The sequence below is a fragment of the Antechinus flavipes genome, chromosome 3, assembly GCF_016432865.1.
Source record: "Antechinus flavipes isolate AdamAnt ecotype Samford, QLD, Australia chromosome 3, AdamAnt_v2, whole genome shotgun sequence".
NCBI classification, from domain to species: Eukaryota; Metazoa; Chordata; class Mammalia; order Dasyuromorphia; family Dasyuridae; genus Antechinus; species Antechinus flavipes.
The window spans coordinates 382,255,325-382,273,722 of NC_067400.1; the positions used below are offsets into that span (position 1 = coordinate 382,255,325).

Consider the following 18,398-nt stretch of genomic DNA (forward strand, 5'->3'; position numbering starts at 1 on the left):
ATATAGCAGATGATCACATGTAATCTGCCTTTAGTGGTTTACAAAAAAATTGGCTTTTCATATATTTTAAAAATAAAATCTAATATATATTGTAAACTGAGATTTAATAGAAACATCTGTATTTTTATCTCTAAACTTCCCATACATTATAATTTATCCAAAATTTTTGTCTTTCAAATTTCTATAATGCCAGCCACATATCTTCCAACAAAATCTGATATAACACAAATTGGTTTGTTGTCATATGTTTCCTATATGACAGTACTGATTTTTACCACAAAAAGAATAAGTATTCTCCAGTGGCATATGACTTTTTGCCTTTCAATAATGAGTAAAAAATCTCAACAGAGGTTTCTAAGGATTGATCATTAAGTTTAGTAAAATCTTTATAAATTTCTTGTAATTTTTATAAAAATAATGGACTGAGTTGGATCATGGCTTTGACTTCATCATATAGTTGAAGAAGAGCCTACATTGGGAATAGTCTCTCATTTTGTTCTTTTTCACTTATCCTTGTTTTGTGAGGGTTATTTCCACTATACAAGAAATTTGCAGTTATCTTTTAAAGCCCCATTATTCATTTTTTGAAGATGAATTTATTTATAAGTAGGTAATATGAAAGGCAACTAGGCAGTATAGTGGATGGAATGCTGGGCCTGAAGTCAGGAAGATTCATTTTTTGAGTTCAAATACAGCTTCAGAGACTTATTAGATATGTGGGATAAGTCACTTTTCCCTATTTGCCTCAGGTACTAAATCTGTAAAGTGATTTGCAGAAGAAAATGGCAAAACCCTCCAGGATCTTTGCAAAGAAAACTTCAAATGGGGTCACAAAGAGTCAGACATAGCTGAAATGACAACTAGATGATATAATCCATAAATCTATTTAACTAGGCAATATAAAATGCAATATATTGTAAATAAAAGACAGAGTACTTCTCTCAAATTCTTACCAAATTTCTTCCCTCAAAATGGTGTGTGTGTGTGTATTTGTGTGTGTGTGTGTGTGTGTGTGTGTGTGTATCCCTTAGAAAGACCAATTATATGGGATTTTCACCCTATTGTTAGAGACTGATTACTCAATGTCCTGTGCATGTGCAAGGGGTAAAGTGGATTTGATGAGAATGGGAGAAAAGAGAAATCTAGGGTTCTTCTGGTTTCTAGCTTCGAGAGATATTTCCATTCTCTCTTTTTTAGGTTATTAGAGAGAAAGACAATGAAAAGAAACTGATATGAGAGGAACTGGCAATTCTCTTCCATCATCAGCTATATTTGATACTCAGAAAAATTTTCCCCTTGAGTGACATCTGGGACTTTCTTTGTCTCTTATGTCTTTGTCCATTTGTCTGTCTATCTCCCTCCCTCCCCCTTCTCTTCTCTTCTCTTCTCTTTCTCTCTCTCTTCTTTTCTCTTCTCTTTTCTTCTCTTTTCCTCTCTCTTCTCTTCTCTTCTCTTCTCTTCTCTTCTCTTCTCTTCTCTTCTCTTCTCTTCTCTTCTCTTCTCTTCTCTTCTCTTTTCTCCCTCTCTTCTCTTTTCTTTTTCTCTTCTCTTCTTTTTTTTCTCTCTCTCTCTCTCCTCTTCCTCCCTCTCCCCCTCTCTGTTATTCTACATCTCTATATCTGTCCCTCTGCCTCTTTCAGATAATCTAATTATTTTGCTCCAAATGGGAGAGATTCTTCTTGCTATATTGTCTGGTATATATTCTTCATTATTTACTTTCTCTTATTTCTATTTGCTATTCACCATATGTGTTCATAATGTATATCTGGTGGGAAGAGAGTCAAGTCTTGAATATAAGGCTTAAGAGTCTCAGTTCTCATTAAAGAACAACAATCAAGAGTTTAATTTGAAACTAAAAATTATAACCCCTAATCTAATAAAACTATTGAAGAAGACAAAGTTCTAGTTCAATACTCTTCTCTAAGGAGAGTGGTCTTTTAACCTAATTCCCCACTTCCTCTTCTGTCAGAATTAAAATCTCCCTTGAAGAATAGTGAACAGAAAAAATGCTAGTTGTCTTTTTTGCCTACCTATGTACTTTATGTAGACCCATGGAGATATGCATAAGGATATATATGGGGATATACATAAGGGCCAAAATAATAGCACACTAACACTTCTTGCATACAAATAGAGATAGGGACTGCACTGATAACTTAATTGGTATAGAGAACACATGTTGAAGAAATTTCTCTGTCTAGGCTGGTTGACAACTTTTCTATAACTTATAATCCTAAAGGGCTACATAGAAGAATAAGGAAACTCATTCACACCAGGACATAAAGTCAATGCCAGAAATTCAGTAAAGTTAAACATCTGATTAAGAGTCCCATAACTCATAAACTAAGACCCATGAAACAATGAGAAGATCATAATGTATAAGGGAAGGAGAGTAGAAAACACACTTTTATATCTTGTTTCAAGCAATATGCTAAGTATTTTACAAATATAATCTTATGTGATTCTCCAACAATTGAAAGATAGCTGCAAACAGATTAAGTGATTTGCACAGATTCACACAGCTTAAGATTCATACAGTTTATAAGTATTTGCTATAGATTTGAACTCAGATCTTTATGACTTCAAGACATATCTATATATCCACTGTACTATCTTGCTGTCTCGTGACATGCTATCTTCCATCTCCAATTCTTTGTCCTTCCCATTCTCCATACCTGAAATGAAGACCTATGATCCTTTTCCCATTTAAAATGCCTCTTTTCCAAGAACCAATTGAGAAAGAATTATCACCCAAAAATTAATAAGATCATAATTTTTCTTTTTACTACAGTAATCTATAGATTCACAAAGAAGTTATGACCCACAAATAAGGTGATACTTAAACTATTGAAATGAATGACTCCCAACATATTGAAGTACAATATTCTAAATAAAACATTGTACAAACAGAAGATAGGCAGTTTTAAAAGTAGTTGTTAGAAATTTTAAAATGTTCCTTTCATCCCACATTTTTCAACATACTTGCCAATGAGCTGCTCACAAGTTTTACTTGCTGAGACTGTGGTAGAACCAACATTTCCAAAGAACATCTTAAAGTCCTTAATATTGTTTGTGCCTTCTTCAAACTGGACGCTCATTCCAGCATTAACAATTGCAAAGGCATTCTCTAAACGCTGTGCTTGTCGTTGGGCTGCTATAATGTTCCACTAAAAAGAGAAAAGCTCTGAATTGTTATCCTATAGCATGGGAAGCACATACAATTAATAGTCTATCATCCTGGTTATCCTCAGTGTCCAGGATACAATATTAATCTGAATTCCTAGAGGTGATTAAAGGTAAGTGATAACATACTTGAAGAAAAAAACCCAAAGAATTCTCATTTTAAGTGGATGTTGTTGCAGTAAGTAAATGAAATGGTAGCAGTTGTCTCATGCCATTGAATATAACCTGTACATATCAAGGGCATTAGAGAGGAAGGGATTGGATCCCTAGACCCTGAAGATTATCATACATGTTCAGATTGTCACCTGAGTTCAGCTAGGCATGAGAAGATATGAGTAGGAAACTTGAAAGAGGAGATCCAGAATGAGAGAGGAACTCTGGGGAAAATAGCCATAAAATCACGAGGCCTACACCTCGGGAATCCCTGGGCTTGCTTGGGCATGGAGGGACACAAGTAGAAGAAGTAACAATTTTGTCAGGGATCAATAGGATAGTAAATGGTTCTTATCTAGAATAGCACTTCTCTATGAGAGAACTAAAATGCCTCTCTAATGAGGTAGTTGATTTTACTGCTTGAGCAATAGCCTATTTTCTTTTTTTTTAAATTAAAGCTTTTTATCTTCAAAACATATGCATAGATAATTTTCAATACTCATACTGGCAAAACCTTGTGCTCCAAATTTTTTTCTCCTTCTCTTTCCCCTTATCCTCTCCCCAGATGGCAAGTAATTTAACATACATTAAATGTGTGATTCTTCTAAACACATTTCCACAATTATCCTGTTGCACAAGAAAAATCAGGTCAAAAAGAAAAAAAGTGAGAAAGAAAAGAAAATGCAAGCAAACAACAACAAAAAAGTGAAAAGACTATCCTGTGATCCACACTCCGTGCCAGTCTTCTCTCTGAGTACAGGTGGCTCTCTTTATCACAAGACTATTGGAACTGGCCTTAATCACCTCACTGCTGAAAAGAGCTATGTCCATCAGAATTGATCATATAATCTTATTATTGTTGAGTACAATGTTCTTAAATTTCTAATGACTTCACTCAGCATCAGTTCATGTAAGTCTTCCCAGACTCTGTGAAATCATCCTGCTGATAATTTCTTATTGAACAATAAAATTCCATAACATTCATAGCATAACCTATTCAGCCATTCTCCAATTGATGAGCATCTACTCACTTTCCAGTTCCCTGCCACTACAAAAAGGGCTGCTACAAATATTTTTGTACATGAGTCCTTTTCCCTTTTTTATGGGATTACAGGATACAGTCCCAGTAGAGAGACTGCTGGATCAAAGGGTATGCATAGTTTCATAGCACTTTGGGCATAGTTCCATATAGCTTTCCAGAATATTTGGATAAGTTCACAACTCCACCAATAATGTATTAATATCCCACTTTTCCCACATCCCCTCCAACATTCATCAGTATCTTTTCCTGACATCTTAGCCAATCTGAGAGGTATATAATGGTACTTCAGAGTTGTGTTAATTTGCATTTCTCTGATCAATAGTGATTTAGAGCACTTTTTCATATGACTAAAAATGGTTTTAATTTCTTCATCTGAAAATTGTCTATTCACATCCTTTGACCAGTTATCAATCTTTTTTTTTTCAAATGGCCAATTGTAATGGCACAGACATGAATAATCAACAAAGCTTACCTTGGGCAGTTGGGGAATAACAACAGAATAGATAATCTCTCCTTCATGAAGTTCTTCTTTGAGAGGTGTTGATGTGAAAAGTTCTTCTATAAGTATTTGCCGTTCCCCTTCTGCTAGAGAAAATGATACTTGTTTGAAAAAGAATTTAACAATTCACAGAGCATTCTGTACTTTATAAGGATAAAATTTATTGAATCTATGTTTTTAAAAATTACTTATAAGTAAAGGAATTTTGCAGTGTACAATACTCAGTAATATGTATTTTTGTATCTGATTTTTAAAATTTCTTTAAAATGTATATTATCTTTACTCTGAGGTTGATATATTATTAAATAAGTGGAAAAATTAATGTACCTGCTAAATATTATTTCATTTCAAATGTAAAATCCTTCAAGAAAAATTGCCTCCTCTTGATTCAGAAATTTTGAAAATTTATTATAAAAATTTTAGTTTTAAACAAATTAATAATCTGATGCCTTATATGGAAGTGAATCTCAATTCTAAAAAGTGTTGTTGAAGGAACAATAGTTTCTACAGATCCTAGCATATTTTAAAGGTTTTATTATAGACCAGTAAGTATACTGAATAAGTCTACTGTCCTTTGTACAAAAAAATGTCATCCTCAGAAATTTCTTTTGTTTTTTTTTCTGACATAGCAATCAAATTGTTTCATAAGACATGAGAAATTATAATTTATGTTGATAGAAGAATTTCATGGAGAAATTGAAGAATTTCAGCTATTTCAAATCATAGATATTTTAAGATAAGCAAATTTTTTTTAAAAAATAGATACATAACTAGTATATCTTTTTTCAATAAAAGTATTTTGGCAAAGTTTAGGCTATAGCACAAACATGCAAAAAGAAAATGGGAAAAAATAGTGAAACATTTGGATAATTGTTCTAAAATTTATGATCTAATTAGACATTGTCTGTAGTTTCAGGTAGATGACTCACGCCACTCAATTCAACAAATATTCATTAGATGCCACCTCTGTGTCACTATGCTAAGCTCACCACTAGTAAAGGCAAAAAGCAGTATCAACTCTTATCGGCTTAAGGAGACTAACTACCAATAGCATTTACAAAGGAAATAGACAATTTGGTATCTTACTTTTGGAGATTAAATTGAGGATGGCCTTGCCTGCTGCCAGGATGGGGTTGATATCAGAATAGTCATGTTTGCTTGCCACATGTCCCCCTAAAGTCTGAAAAGAAATGAAATGAAAGGAAAGTGCATATTTTCAGCTCTAATTGCTGAAGTGAATACTTATATATCTGTCTGAGCAAATTTGGGAGTCACGTTCATTCCTAAAAGGCCTTGAGTTACCCTTGAAAAGAACATGTTCAATTGTTTTGTTCTATCTCTTTGTGACCATGTGATTTTCTTGGCAAAGACATTGGAGTAGTTTGCCACCTCCTTTTTCAGCATGTCTTCATTTTACAGATGATAAATTGAAGCAAATGTGGGTTAAATAACTTGCCTAGGGTCACACAATAAGATTTTAAAGTGGGGTTTAAAATCAAATCTTTCTGACTGCAGACCTCTTGTTCTATCTATTGTACCACCTGGCTGCTTTCTAATTGCTGGAAGAGTCTTGTCTTCTTTTAATCTATACAGTAGGATCAGCAAAGGTCTTGCTTTTATGCCACATCCTAAAGTGACCAACTCTGATTTAAGGGAAAGAAAAGGATGCACTGAAAGAGGAAGGGCTCAACTTGCATACCTAGCCCTTGGCCTCAAGCTAAAAAGTGTTAGACCAAGAAAAACACAGGAGATTTTGGCAAAATAGACTCATGTCTATGAAATCTTAATATGATGTCACCTAATATAACAGAATCATAGATTTGCATTGCAAAGAGCTCTAGCAGTGATTTAATACTTCTCCTTGTTTTACAAATGGGGGAATTGAGTCCCAGAGAAGGATCACTGTATTATATAACTCTAAAGCTAGAAGAAAATATTTCAGTTATTATCTAGTCCAACCCTTTCCATTTTACAGTGGAAGAAAATGAGGATTTAGGAAGTTGTCATTTACCCAATATCATAGAGGTAATAAATATCAGAAGGAGCATTTGAACTCACATTATTTTACTCCAGACAGTGCTCTTTCTACCATATCCCAAAGGGAAGTGACATCAAGATTTCATGATGAATTGTTTGTAGAAATCTAAAATTAGAACCTAGGACAGTGCTCTTCCTACTACATTTCCCACCTCTTATTTTGGCAACACAGGACCAATCAAATCATGATAGTTGTTTGTCATTATTGATTTGAATTTTATGTAAAATCTGCATCACTATTTTTCTGATAGGACTAGATATCTTTTACTAGAGTTGCTCATGGTAAAACGCAAACAAAAACAAAAACAAAACAACACTTACAGCCATGTTCCGGATCTGATGTCCTGCCAATGTTCGCAAGTGCTTTAGGAGAGCATGATATATTTTAGTCTTTTCTTCTGGTTCCTTTGAAACTGTATAAGTCAAACTTTCTTTCATTTCAGCCAGGCTACATCCAGCACCTATTGTCACACCTGCACTTAAGATAAATGGATATTTTGGTAGTCAGATTAAAGATCCTTCAAGTTGAGTTTTTAGGGGGAAAGGGAAAAAGAAAGAGGTTGATTTGAATTAGAAATATTCAATCATTTATTTGGTCAACAGATCGTGATAATAGAAACTATTCACGATGATAATGTATGTGGGCATAATTGAGCAATGACTAAAGTTTGAAATGACTTTTCCCTTTAAAAAAATAGAAAGTAAATTTTCTTGTTTTTCCTGCCTCTGAGAATAGAATACATTTCATGTACATATGCATCTATGGATTTTATGTGTTTTTGTTTTTTGAAAAAATAATGCTTAGCTCAAGTACAATCTTGTGCATAAAGGTTTTCTTAATTCTACAAGCATCAGTACCTTTGATCAAAGAATAAAATAAATAAAAAAAACCTTATATTTATTTTGTATTTGTTTATGTGTGTATTTATTTTCCCTGACAAAATATAAGCTTTTTAATGGCTAGAAATTTTTATTTCTCATTTTTATATCACTATTATTTGACATAGGTGCCTCCCATATGATGGTTGCTTATTAATGCTTATTGATGGATTAGTTGATTATTCATCATCCCCCAGCTGTTAGTTTCCTCTCTCTTAAAATTATTTTGTATTTTCTTAACTGATTTTGTGTTGTATCCCCTAGGCAATATAAGATATTTAACACAGGAACTAATGGCTTTCACCTATAGTAAATGCATTATGAAAATATGCTGAATTAAATTGAAATGATGTAGATTGTAGAGAGATGAATAAAGAATGTTAAGTAAAGAACTGAATCTTTATTTTAACCACAATTCCAACTTTATATGTTCTGCTTTTTTTATAAAGCATACTCTGTATATAAGATCAATGAATGATATTTTTTGAGTCAGGAACTCATGAAGAATAAAAAGATCCTTACTCCTGTCCTTAAGTTTGTGATAATCATTAAAAACACTTACAATGAGGCAAATCTACATAAGTATAATTAAGAATTGACTAAAACATGTTAAGTCATACAATTTTTCTTATTTAAAAAAATTCATAATAACAAAGAAGACTAATCTCTTATGTTCTGTCTCTAAAAGTACACATGTATGTTTGTCTATTCGTGTATATATTTTATCTATTTTAATTTTTGGAAAAGTTAAGCCAAAAGAAATAAGTGATTGATTTAAAAATAAAATTGTCCTTTAACATTCAAAGAGTGAAAGATATAAGATATATATGTTAATTATTTTCTCTAAAATAATGCAATTCAATTTAAATCAATTCAACAAATATTTGTGGAGCATTCACCAATGACAAGACGTTATGCTACTTTTGATGTTCTTATAAAAACTATTTAAAAGTTAGAATATAATATGTTACATACTTTAACATATTTAACATGTATTGGACTACCTGCCATTTAGGGGAAGGAAGAGGGGGGAAAGGAGGGGAAAAATTGGAACAGAAAGTTTTGCAAGGGTCAATGTTGAAAAATTACCCATGCATATGTTTCATAAATAAAAAGCTAGAATAATTTAAAAAGAATGTAATATGTTATTTTCACATTGGAAAATATTCATATTGTTTCTTTGCTCTAAAAAGGAGCTTTAGTTAAGGAGAATAATTGGACATTTTCCTTAGATATGCAATCCAAGTGCAAAACTTGAACATTTGCATAAGACTCTTCTCACTGTTAGGGAGAATGATATGTTCCTGGCACATAATGGTCACTTAACAAATTTGACTTGTCCTAATTTGACTGGAAATTGACAGTATGTGGGAGGCCTGGAGTTGACATAAGAGCTTTGGAGAAAGAGACATTTTTCATCTTATTTCAAGAAAGAACTCACATAGTTCCAGACACATGAAAGAGAAAATGAGAGTCAGAGAGAGACATTTTGAGAAATAGCAGAGAAACATAGAGAGGGACTGGCATCTTTCTTGGAATAAAGGACACTCTCTTGGTTGAACTGAGCTAACTTGCTACTAAAGGAACATTTTACTATCTGAGTTAATATTGTATAGTATATTCTAATTTGCATAAATTCTCTGATTTCTGTTTATACCCCCAAACAGAGAACAGGTTTCCTATTGGATAGTAAACCTTACTTACATAACATTTTAATTGAATATATTTTATGCAATTATCTTCTATTTTGAATTATATTTGATTACATATTGTATCACTATTAGAATATAAGGAGCATGAGGGTGGGAGATCCATTTTCTTATGCCTTCAGCACTTAATGTAAAGTATATATTCAGTGTGTGTCACATTAAATTTGCTGAAGAATTTCTGTCCAATAGATCCATGTTAGATGGAGAAGTAAAGTATAGAAACTCTGATAAAATGAGAATATTTTTATACTTAGGAGACTTTTGATAATGTAATACCCAGTATTGTACTTTGTGAGCCAGTTTAAAAAGAGCCAATGGACTGGCACTTTATGATTATGAGTTTACAAATTAAATATTTGGAATAATATAGTGAGGCATAAATATTCTAATATGAAGATCTCATTAATAATCATTACTTATACTATACTATAAAAACAAAGTACTTACCATCATCTGTAAAATCCACAAAATTTAATTCTTGAAGTGCAACTGGAGAGATAATAATAGGGTGGAATTCTCCTTTGAATTTCATATTTGGTCCTTTAGTAAAAAATCATTTAGAGGTTTAAATAAAAGAATCTGACACTCTATTTTAATAGCTACATAATATATAAATTTGGATGATTTTATAGGACTGACTCTGACTTCAAGGATTCACTTACAAAAACAAACCAACCCCACAAACCATTCTAAAAGAACATATGGATTCTAAAGTAACAAACTTCTATTTACATAGCTAGGTCTTTCCAGGGAGTAAAATACTGTCTTACACAACCTTATTGTCATCATACATGAGTGAAAGACTGACTTTAAAAGGGATAATAATGGATAAAAAATTCAATGCTCTTTAAGGAACTCAGTGCCAAAAGGTGCTTTGTGATTCTACTCACCCACTGTAGTGTTACCCGCAACAAGGGGTGCTGTAGGATATTTTATTCTTAGCTCCAGAAGTTCATTCAGATTAGCAGGTGTCATCCATATAACCCGGTCTCCATAGAAAATAAGAGTTTTCTTTTGGGGATCTTCTGCCATCCTCTAAGGGAAACAAAACATAGGAGAAACTTAGGAATAATTTTTGGATGCAAAAACCTAGAACAATAATATCTATAAAAAGTGACCATTTTGTAGTTATAAACTCTGAATCTTGCAGTCCTAAGATAATGGTTTATTAAAGCTGGAAAGGGTCTCAAAAATCATTTAGCCCCATCCCATAATTAATATTAATAATAGTCTACTGGGAATTATTAGCTGTTTAGATTCATAGTAGCCTGTGAAAAGTATGCTAATATCAGCTCTTCCTGACCAAAGACAGTGCCATCATCTGTAAAATGCATATGATAAAATTATCATATTTGGAGACCTAAATTTGATCTCCAAAACTATGATGAATTTATTTGAATTTGCAATAATGTTTATTTTCCAAATAGACAAAGGATCAAAGGAGATGAATAGGTAGTTCATGAAAAAGAAACACAAATTGTTAATAACCATTTGAATTATTATTCCTTAATTTCCTAACTGTGGGATGTTGTGTCAGTCTCATCAATTCATTATACTTCATTTAATATTAAAGGATTGAGTTATATGACCTCTTTCAACCCTTTCAGATCTAGCATTCTGTGATTATGTAAATATGGTTTAAATTTTCTACTAACAAAAGAAGTACATAATAAAATAAATTTTGAGATACTACCGTATGCCCCTGAAACTAGCAAAGCTAGCTTAAAATAACAAAATTCAAAAATAGTGGGGCCAAGATATCAACAGCACTATGAATCAAAGCTTTCCTTGAAATAATAAGTAATAGCTACCTAAAACCATCTGCAAGAATTATATCTAATGGAGATAATCTAGGAGCCTTACCAATAAAATTAAGGATAAAGTAAGGGTGCTCATTATCACCACTATTATTCAATATTCTACCAAAAACATTAACTATAGCAGTAAAAAAAAAAAGGGGGGGGAGGAAATAAAGGAATTAGGATAAGCAATAAAGGAATAAAATCATTACTATTTATATATATGATGGTATACTTTGAGAATTTGAAAGAATCAACTTAAAAATATTTTTTGCAAAAAAATTGCAATAATTAATAATGTTAGCAAATTGGCAAGATACAAAATAAACCCACATAAATCATCAGCAATCTATATGCTATCAATAAAGTCCAGCATCAAGATATATATAGAGAAATTCCATTTAAAATAACCATAGACAATATAAAATGCTTGGATATCTACATGCCAAGACAAAATCACAGGAACACAATTGCAAAACACCTTTTACACAAATAAATTGAGATTTAAACAACTGGAAAAATATTAATTGTTCATGCTTAGGCTAAGTCAATGCAATGAAAATGACAATTCTTTCTAATTTAATTTACTTATTCAATGTCATTCAAATAAATTTTCAAAAGTTGTAATAGAGCAAGAAAAAATCATAATCTGGAAAAATAAAAGTTCAAGAATATCAAGGGAATTAATGAAAACAAAGATGAAGGAAGGTTACCTAGTCATACCACATCTCAAACTGTATTATAAAGCAACAATCATCAAAACTATCTGATACTGGTAAAAAAAAAATAGCATGAATCTGAGGAAGAAATTAGGTATACAAGACACAGTAATGAATAATCACAGTAATTTAGTGTTTTATAAACCCCCAAATCCTAGCTTTTGGGATAAGAGTTCACTATTTGATATAAACTGCTAGGAAAACTGGAGAATAGTATGGCAGAAACTAGGTATAAGTCAACATGTTACACCATATAGCAAAATAAAAATAAACTGGGTACATGGTTTAGACATAAAATTTTATTATAAGCAAATTGGGAGAGCAAGGAATAGTTTGCCCATCAGATCAACAGAGAAGGAAAGAATTTGTGACCAAATAAGAGATAAAGTGTATTACTAGATGTAAAAAGTTTTGCACAAACAAAACCAAATAAGCAATATTAGAAGAAAAGTAGAAAGTTGGGAAATAAATTTCTTACAGCAAATGTCTTTGATAAATGCCTCATTTCTCAAATACTTAGGGAAATGAGCTAAATTTATAAGAATCTAAGACATTTCCCAATTGATAAATGATTGAAAGATATGAATAGGTAATTTCAAATGAAGAAATCAAAGGTCTCTCTAGTTACATGAAAAAAATGTTCTAAATTAACTGGATAAATGCAAATTAAAACAAGCCTGAGGTTCCACCTCACATTTATCAGTTTTATTAATATGACAGAAAAGGAAAATTATATATGTTGGAGGGGATATGGAAAAATTGGGATGGTAATTCACAGTTCATGGAATAGTAAATTCATTCTACCATTCCCAAATGCTATATAAACTATTTGGGGAAAAAAAATTAGGTAAAGAAATACTCTTATCAAAATCTTTCTAACATAAAATTATGGTTTTGATACCTAAACCTATTAGGGCAAAAACAGAAAAAGAGAAGTATAGGTCAATTTCCCTGAAGAATAACAATACCAAATTTTACATAAAATACTAGCAAGGAGATTGAAGCAATATAACATAAAGACCACACTCTATTGTGGGATTTATATCTAAAATCCAGGCTGGTTTAGTATTAGAAAAACTACAAGCAAAATTGATCATGTCAATAACAAAAATAATATGATTATTTCAAAAAAAGACAGAAAAAGCTTTTGAAAAATTACAATATTCATTTCTATCAAAAACCATAAAAAGTACAGGTATTAATAGAGCCCTTCTTAAAATAATAACAAGTTCTATTTAAACCAAGAACAAATATTATCTATAATTGTTTTAAGTTAGTCTTCCCAATGAAATTAGAGTTGAAACAAGTATATACCACCATATTCAATATTGTATTCAAAATGAATAAGACCAGAAAAAGAAATGGAGGAATAAAAATAGGCAATTGGGAAATAAAACTATCACTATTTGCAATGATATGATGGTACACTTAAAAAACCCAAGAAAATCAACTTTATAGTTATTAACTATTAACTTTTAACTATTGAATGAATACTATTAACAACTTTAGAAAAGTTAAGGATATTAAGTAAAACCATATAAATCATCAACATTTCTCTACATTATGAATGAAACCCAGATAGAAGGGTTAGAAAAAGAGTTTCTATTTAAAATAAGTCCAGAAATTTAAAATCTATCAAAATAGTTGGAAATCTATCTGCCAAGACAAACCCAGAGACTATGAGAATACAATTATCAAAACCTTTTCACTCAAAGCAAATCAAACCAATAACTGAAGAAATGGTAAATGCTCATAGATAGGCTGAGTCAATAAAAATGGCAGTTCTATCTAATTATTTTGCTTATTAATGAATCCATTTCTCTAGTAGAATGTTCACTCATTAGTCACTGGGAAAAGATCTCATCTTTTATAGAGTACTGACAGCTAAATGAATGTTTATAGCTTAATTAAAAATGGGATCATTCTTTGCACCCTTGGTCCCTTCTTTCACCACTCTGAAACCATCATTATGTATAAAAGCAGAAGGAAGCTGAATCATTTTCAGAATCTTGAAGTTCATGGAAGTTAATGGATTTGCCTAAGATTCTATGAACAAAAAAGCGGTAAAGCCAGGTTTTAAAGCTATGTCTTTAGACTTGCAGGTCATTGAACACTATTTTGTGTCAAATCCCAGTTCTTTAAAGTAGCACTTAACCAAATGTTTTGGAACTCTATAGGATATCTGGAAACATGGTGCTAGACTGTTACATTCTGATGTTCACTATTTTTTAAAAATATGAGTAAAATGTCAAATAAACATTATTTCCTCATACTAACATAAACAAGCAATGAAAACAAAATTAAAATACCTTACTATTAGCTCAGGTGGAAATATAGGTTCCTGGGATGGATCAAAGGGCCGGAATTCACTTTCATCATACAGCTTAGTACACATCTCAAAAACAAACCAAATTGAATTACATTAAATTAATGTTTCATGGAATAAAGGAACTTAATTGCAAGAGGAGAGAATTCATAATCTTTAACCTGAAGAATGCTTCATCCTCCACCACTAGTGCCATTTTTCCCCCCACATGCCAGAAACATGATCAACTGTGGGCTGTTTTCTTTGGGGAATGATTTACAAGGTTATAGTATAGCTTATTTTTTGTTACTACATATTTTAATCATTGAAAAGAAGAAAATGGAATTTATCTGGATTTATGTTTTCATTACTCAGCTACTTTGATCATCCAATTACCACATGAAAAGGAAATTCATGACATACCTTTTCCTCTTTATCCAGGAAGAATTGATTTTCCTCTTTGTCCATGCAACACTTTCCTGTTCCTTGAAGCTGACAAATTGTTGATTCCTGTGGAAATGGCATCCATTAGAAATATGTTCATGTGTTAACTCTGCAGGGATTTATTTAGAGTCTAGTGTGTGTCTATCCTTGTACTAGGTCCCATAGGGACAACATGTTCTCTGCCCTCAGCTAACTTACAGAGAGGAGTGAGGAATGAGAAAAGGACGGAAAGGCTCACATGGATGAAACAACTAGAAACTATAATGAGGAAACATAACTGATAGTACCATGCAGAAGAATCTCTAAGCGATGAAGGAAGACAATAATGGACTAGTCTTAGTAGAGTTCAATTAGTCAGGAAATGTTCCTAAGAGAAGTGAGTCTTGACCTGGAGTACTAATAAAATGTGCATTTAAAAAAATCTAGAACAAACCATACAATTGGTAGTCTTTCAAAAAGTTACTCCACTCAGTAATTTATGATTTTCATAGCATCCATGCAGAAACAAGAGGCAGTTCTTCCTTGATTATATTCATTACTATATTCACAAGAGGAGTGTAGAACATTTTGATAATTCAGTCATAGAAATTGTTATTTGGTGTGTGTTTTGGGGAGAGGGAGTCTTACTACACCAACTAAACTCCTTGTCAGTAGGATCTGTTTTATTTATCTTTATATCCCATGACCCAGCCAAATTCCTTGCACAGTGTAGGCTGTTGTAAACATCAGCAATCTCAATTATTAAAAAATTAATTTAATGTCATTCATTCAATAGCATTTATTAAGCATATACTCAAAGCCAGTCACTATCTTAGTGCTGACAGTACAAAGATGACAAGTCCCAGATTTCAATGAGCTTATAGTCTATCATCTTTTGACTTTCTTTGTATCCTGAACAGTTAGCACAGTGCCTAATATATAGTAGGTGCTTAATAAATACCTACTATTTCTTCATGTATAAGAGTCTTTCACTATACTCCTTGAGAGCAATAAGGATAATCTTTGCATTGAAATTTCACTACATAATAGGGAAGCTTACATTAACAGCTAAATAAGGATACCCAAAGTGAAAATAATCTAGCAATTTCCATTATTTTCTATAGATTTGGTAGTACATAGTTTTTTTGACTGTAAATCCATAGCAAGGTCTTTTAATTTTGAAGATTTTATTTGTAATAATAATTGAACAGAATTTGAGTTTTAAAAGTTAAATGTGCATATTATTTTAAAGATTCCTTTGATTAAATACATCTTTATTAATTTTAGCCTGCTAAAATATATGGATGAATTTACTTTTTTTAGACAATGTATCCTATAATTGGCATCTTACTTAAGTTGTATCTAAGAGGACAGCTTCAAAGACATATTACTCTACATGTAAAACTTTACTTATTGTAAAATCAAAATATCTGCCTGTTTTTCCTCCAGTAATTTTTTGACCCAGTAATACATTTCCAAATTCCCTTGTAAGTGCCTGGTAACAACTTATCCTAATACTAATTGCCGGGTTCAAAATCATTGAATCCATTTACTCCTCTTTATTTTTTACTTCCCATATTCAAGTGGTGAACAAATTATATCAATTGCTCTTCTGAAATGACTCTCAAATTTAAACAAAATATTCCCATTCTCATTGCCATCATTTTAGTTTAGTCCTCAAAATTTCCTGTCTTAATTATTCTAATTACATTCTACTTGGTGTTTTACCTCCAGTTCCCCCTATCTACCCTAGCTTATGTTTAGATTCCAAGAATTATTTTTATAAAATGTTCTTTCCACTATGCCCGTCCCCTTGGACAAAAACATAGCGGGACTTAATGCTATTTACCATGTCCAAATCCAGGTCCAGACATGACCTTCTCTGAATTCCTGTGCATCATTAGCCACTGGCTAAACTATTAGCTATTATATAATCACACTTTTCTTTACTTTACTCACCTCACAGAAAGTCTTCCCACTTTCTACAATTGGTCGGTATCCAGTACATCGGCACAGATTACCTAAATAAGGAGAAAGTGTATATAGATATGAAACACTGTATGTAATGTCGGAATTAGTTGATGTGTTGCTTAGTTTTGCTAGTATCCCACCCCCCGCCATTTTTTTTATTCTTTGCTTTAAGGAATGACTTTCTTGAAGGCACAAGGAGAGGACTATTGGGACCAATATTAAAAAAAAAAAGACATCAATAATTTTTTTTTAAATAAAGGCATATATTTTAAGGAACAAAATGCAACCATGTTATATCTTGCCTCGTTATTAATAGAATGAATAGAATGGTAATGAAAATTCTTCTTTACTAAATTTCTAAAATCTTCAGTATTATTTGTACAATATATATGGGCTTATCACTTCCTGATTTATTGAAGTTATTATTTTTGAATTCTTATTTCCCTAATGTAGTTATGGAAATAAAGAAAGCTTTACTTCTTTTCACATTTTTATTTCCCTCAAGATATCTAATTGGTATATTACATGTGTAATGGTTGTTTATTAAATATGTATTGATTTAAGTGATAAAAATTTATGAACAGTCAATAGAACCTATGAGGAAACCAGTATAATTACATTTTAAAACTATCTTGGAGGTAACTAGGTGATGCAATGGATAGAGCACCAGCCCTGAATTCAGGAGGACCTGAGTTCAAATCTGGTCTCAGACATTTAATACTTCCTACCTTTGTGACCCTGGGCAGGTCACTTAACCCCAATTATCTGGGGGTGGGGAGGAAACTAGCTTGACATTCAAATGATTAATTTAATAAAGAAACTATTTCCTCCTTATCTTTTAAAAGATAGGGAAATATGAATGAGGAATATTGGGTATACTATGAAACCCAGCTGATGCACTGATTAGTTTTGCTAAAGTGATTTCTCCCTTAATACTATTTATTGATAAAAGGTATGGTTAAGCAGGTGGAGAAGTATATGTTCACAAATGAAGGTGATAAATATATGTGTGTGGATGTGGGGGTGTGTAGGGGTATGTACACAATTATAAAATCTCAATAAAAATTGAAAAAAATAATTTTTAATTCAAAAAAATAAGCTATTCTAATGGTTTGGGAAGCCTTACATTTATTTACAAATCTGATAATTCTAGCAATGAATTTTTAATAATTTGATAAGAAATAATTTTATAATTAACATAAACTTTAAAATTAGTATATAAACACAGACATAGATAAAAAATTCAATAATCTCTTTTCCTTGCATAAAATAAATATTATCAATATTACATAGAAAATATGAAAGGGAAATATTTAATATCAGTAATGATTATAGAGGAAAAAATGAATCCTGAAGAAGCAATCAACATCTCTCTGATATCCATTAATAGGTTAAAGGGATAATTAGGGTAAAGCTTTAATTTTTTTTTAATTTTCTCTTTTCCCCAGTTAACAAATCAAGAATATTTTTAGCATTCAATTTTACAATAGTTTCAGATCTAAATTTGAGGGTCAGGCTCCTTTCCTTCTCTTCATTTTTCCAAAGATGGTAGGCAGTTTGATATAATATATACATGTTTTATCATGTAAAGCACAGGTACATATTAATCACAATTGTGAAAGAAAAAACAGATTAAAATGAAAAAGAAACCAAGAAGAAAGAATAAAGTAAGTGAAAGA

At 31.6% G+C, this 18,398-nt stretch overlaps 1 protein-coding gene across 1 annotated transcript in view; it reads right to left on the reverse strand.

The window, feature by feature from the left end:
• The window catches only part of LOC127557273 (aldehyde oxidase 4-like), a 91,713-nt gene that overhangs the window by 45,213 nt on the left and 28,102 nt on the right, over positions 1 to 18,398 (reverse strand). Inside the window, exons 6-14 of the mRNA XM_051990655.1 lie at positions 16,708 to 16,769; positions 14,749 to 14,835; positions 14,335 to 14,415; positions 10,393 to 10,537; positions 9,950 to 10,042; positions 7,236 to 7,387; positions 5,964 to 6,057; positions 4,851 to 4,963; positions 2,983 to 3,167 (exon numbers count right to left, since the gene is read on the reverse strand). Of these exons, the coding sequence (XP_051846615.1) occupies positions 2,983 to 3,167; positions 4,851 to 4,963; positions 5,964 to 6,057; positions 7,236 to 7,387; positions 9,950 to 10,042; positions 10,393 to 10,537; positions 14,335 to 14,415; positions 14,749 to 14,835; positions 16,708 to 16,769 (1,012 nt within the window). The remainder of the gene's footprint in view (positions 1 to 2,982; positions 3,168 to 4,850; positions 4,964 to 5,963; positions 6,058 to 7,235; positions 7,388 to 9,949; positions 10,043 to 10,392; positions 10,538 to 14,334; positions 14,416 to 14,748; positions 14,836 to 16,707; positions 16,770 to 18,398) is intronic.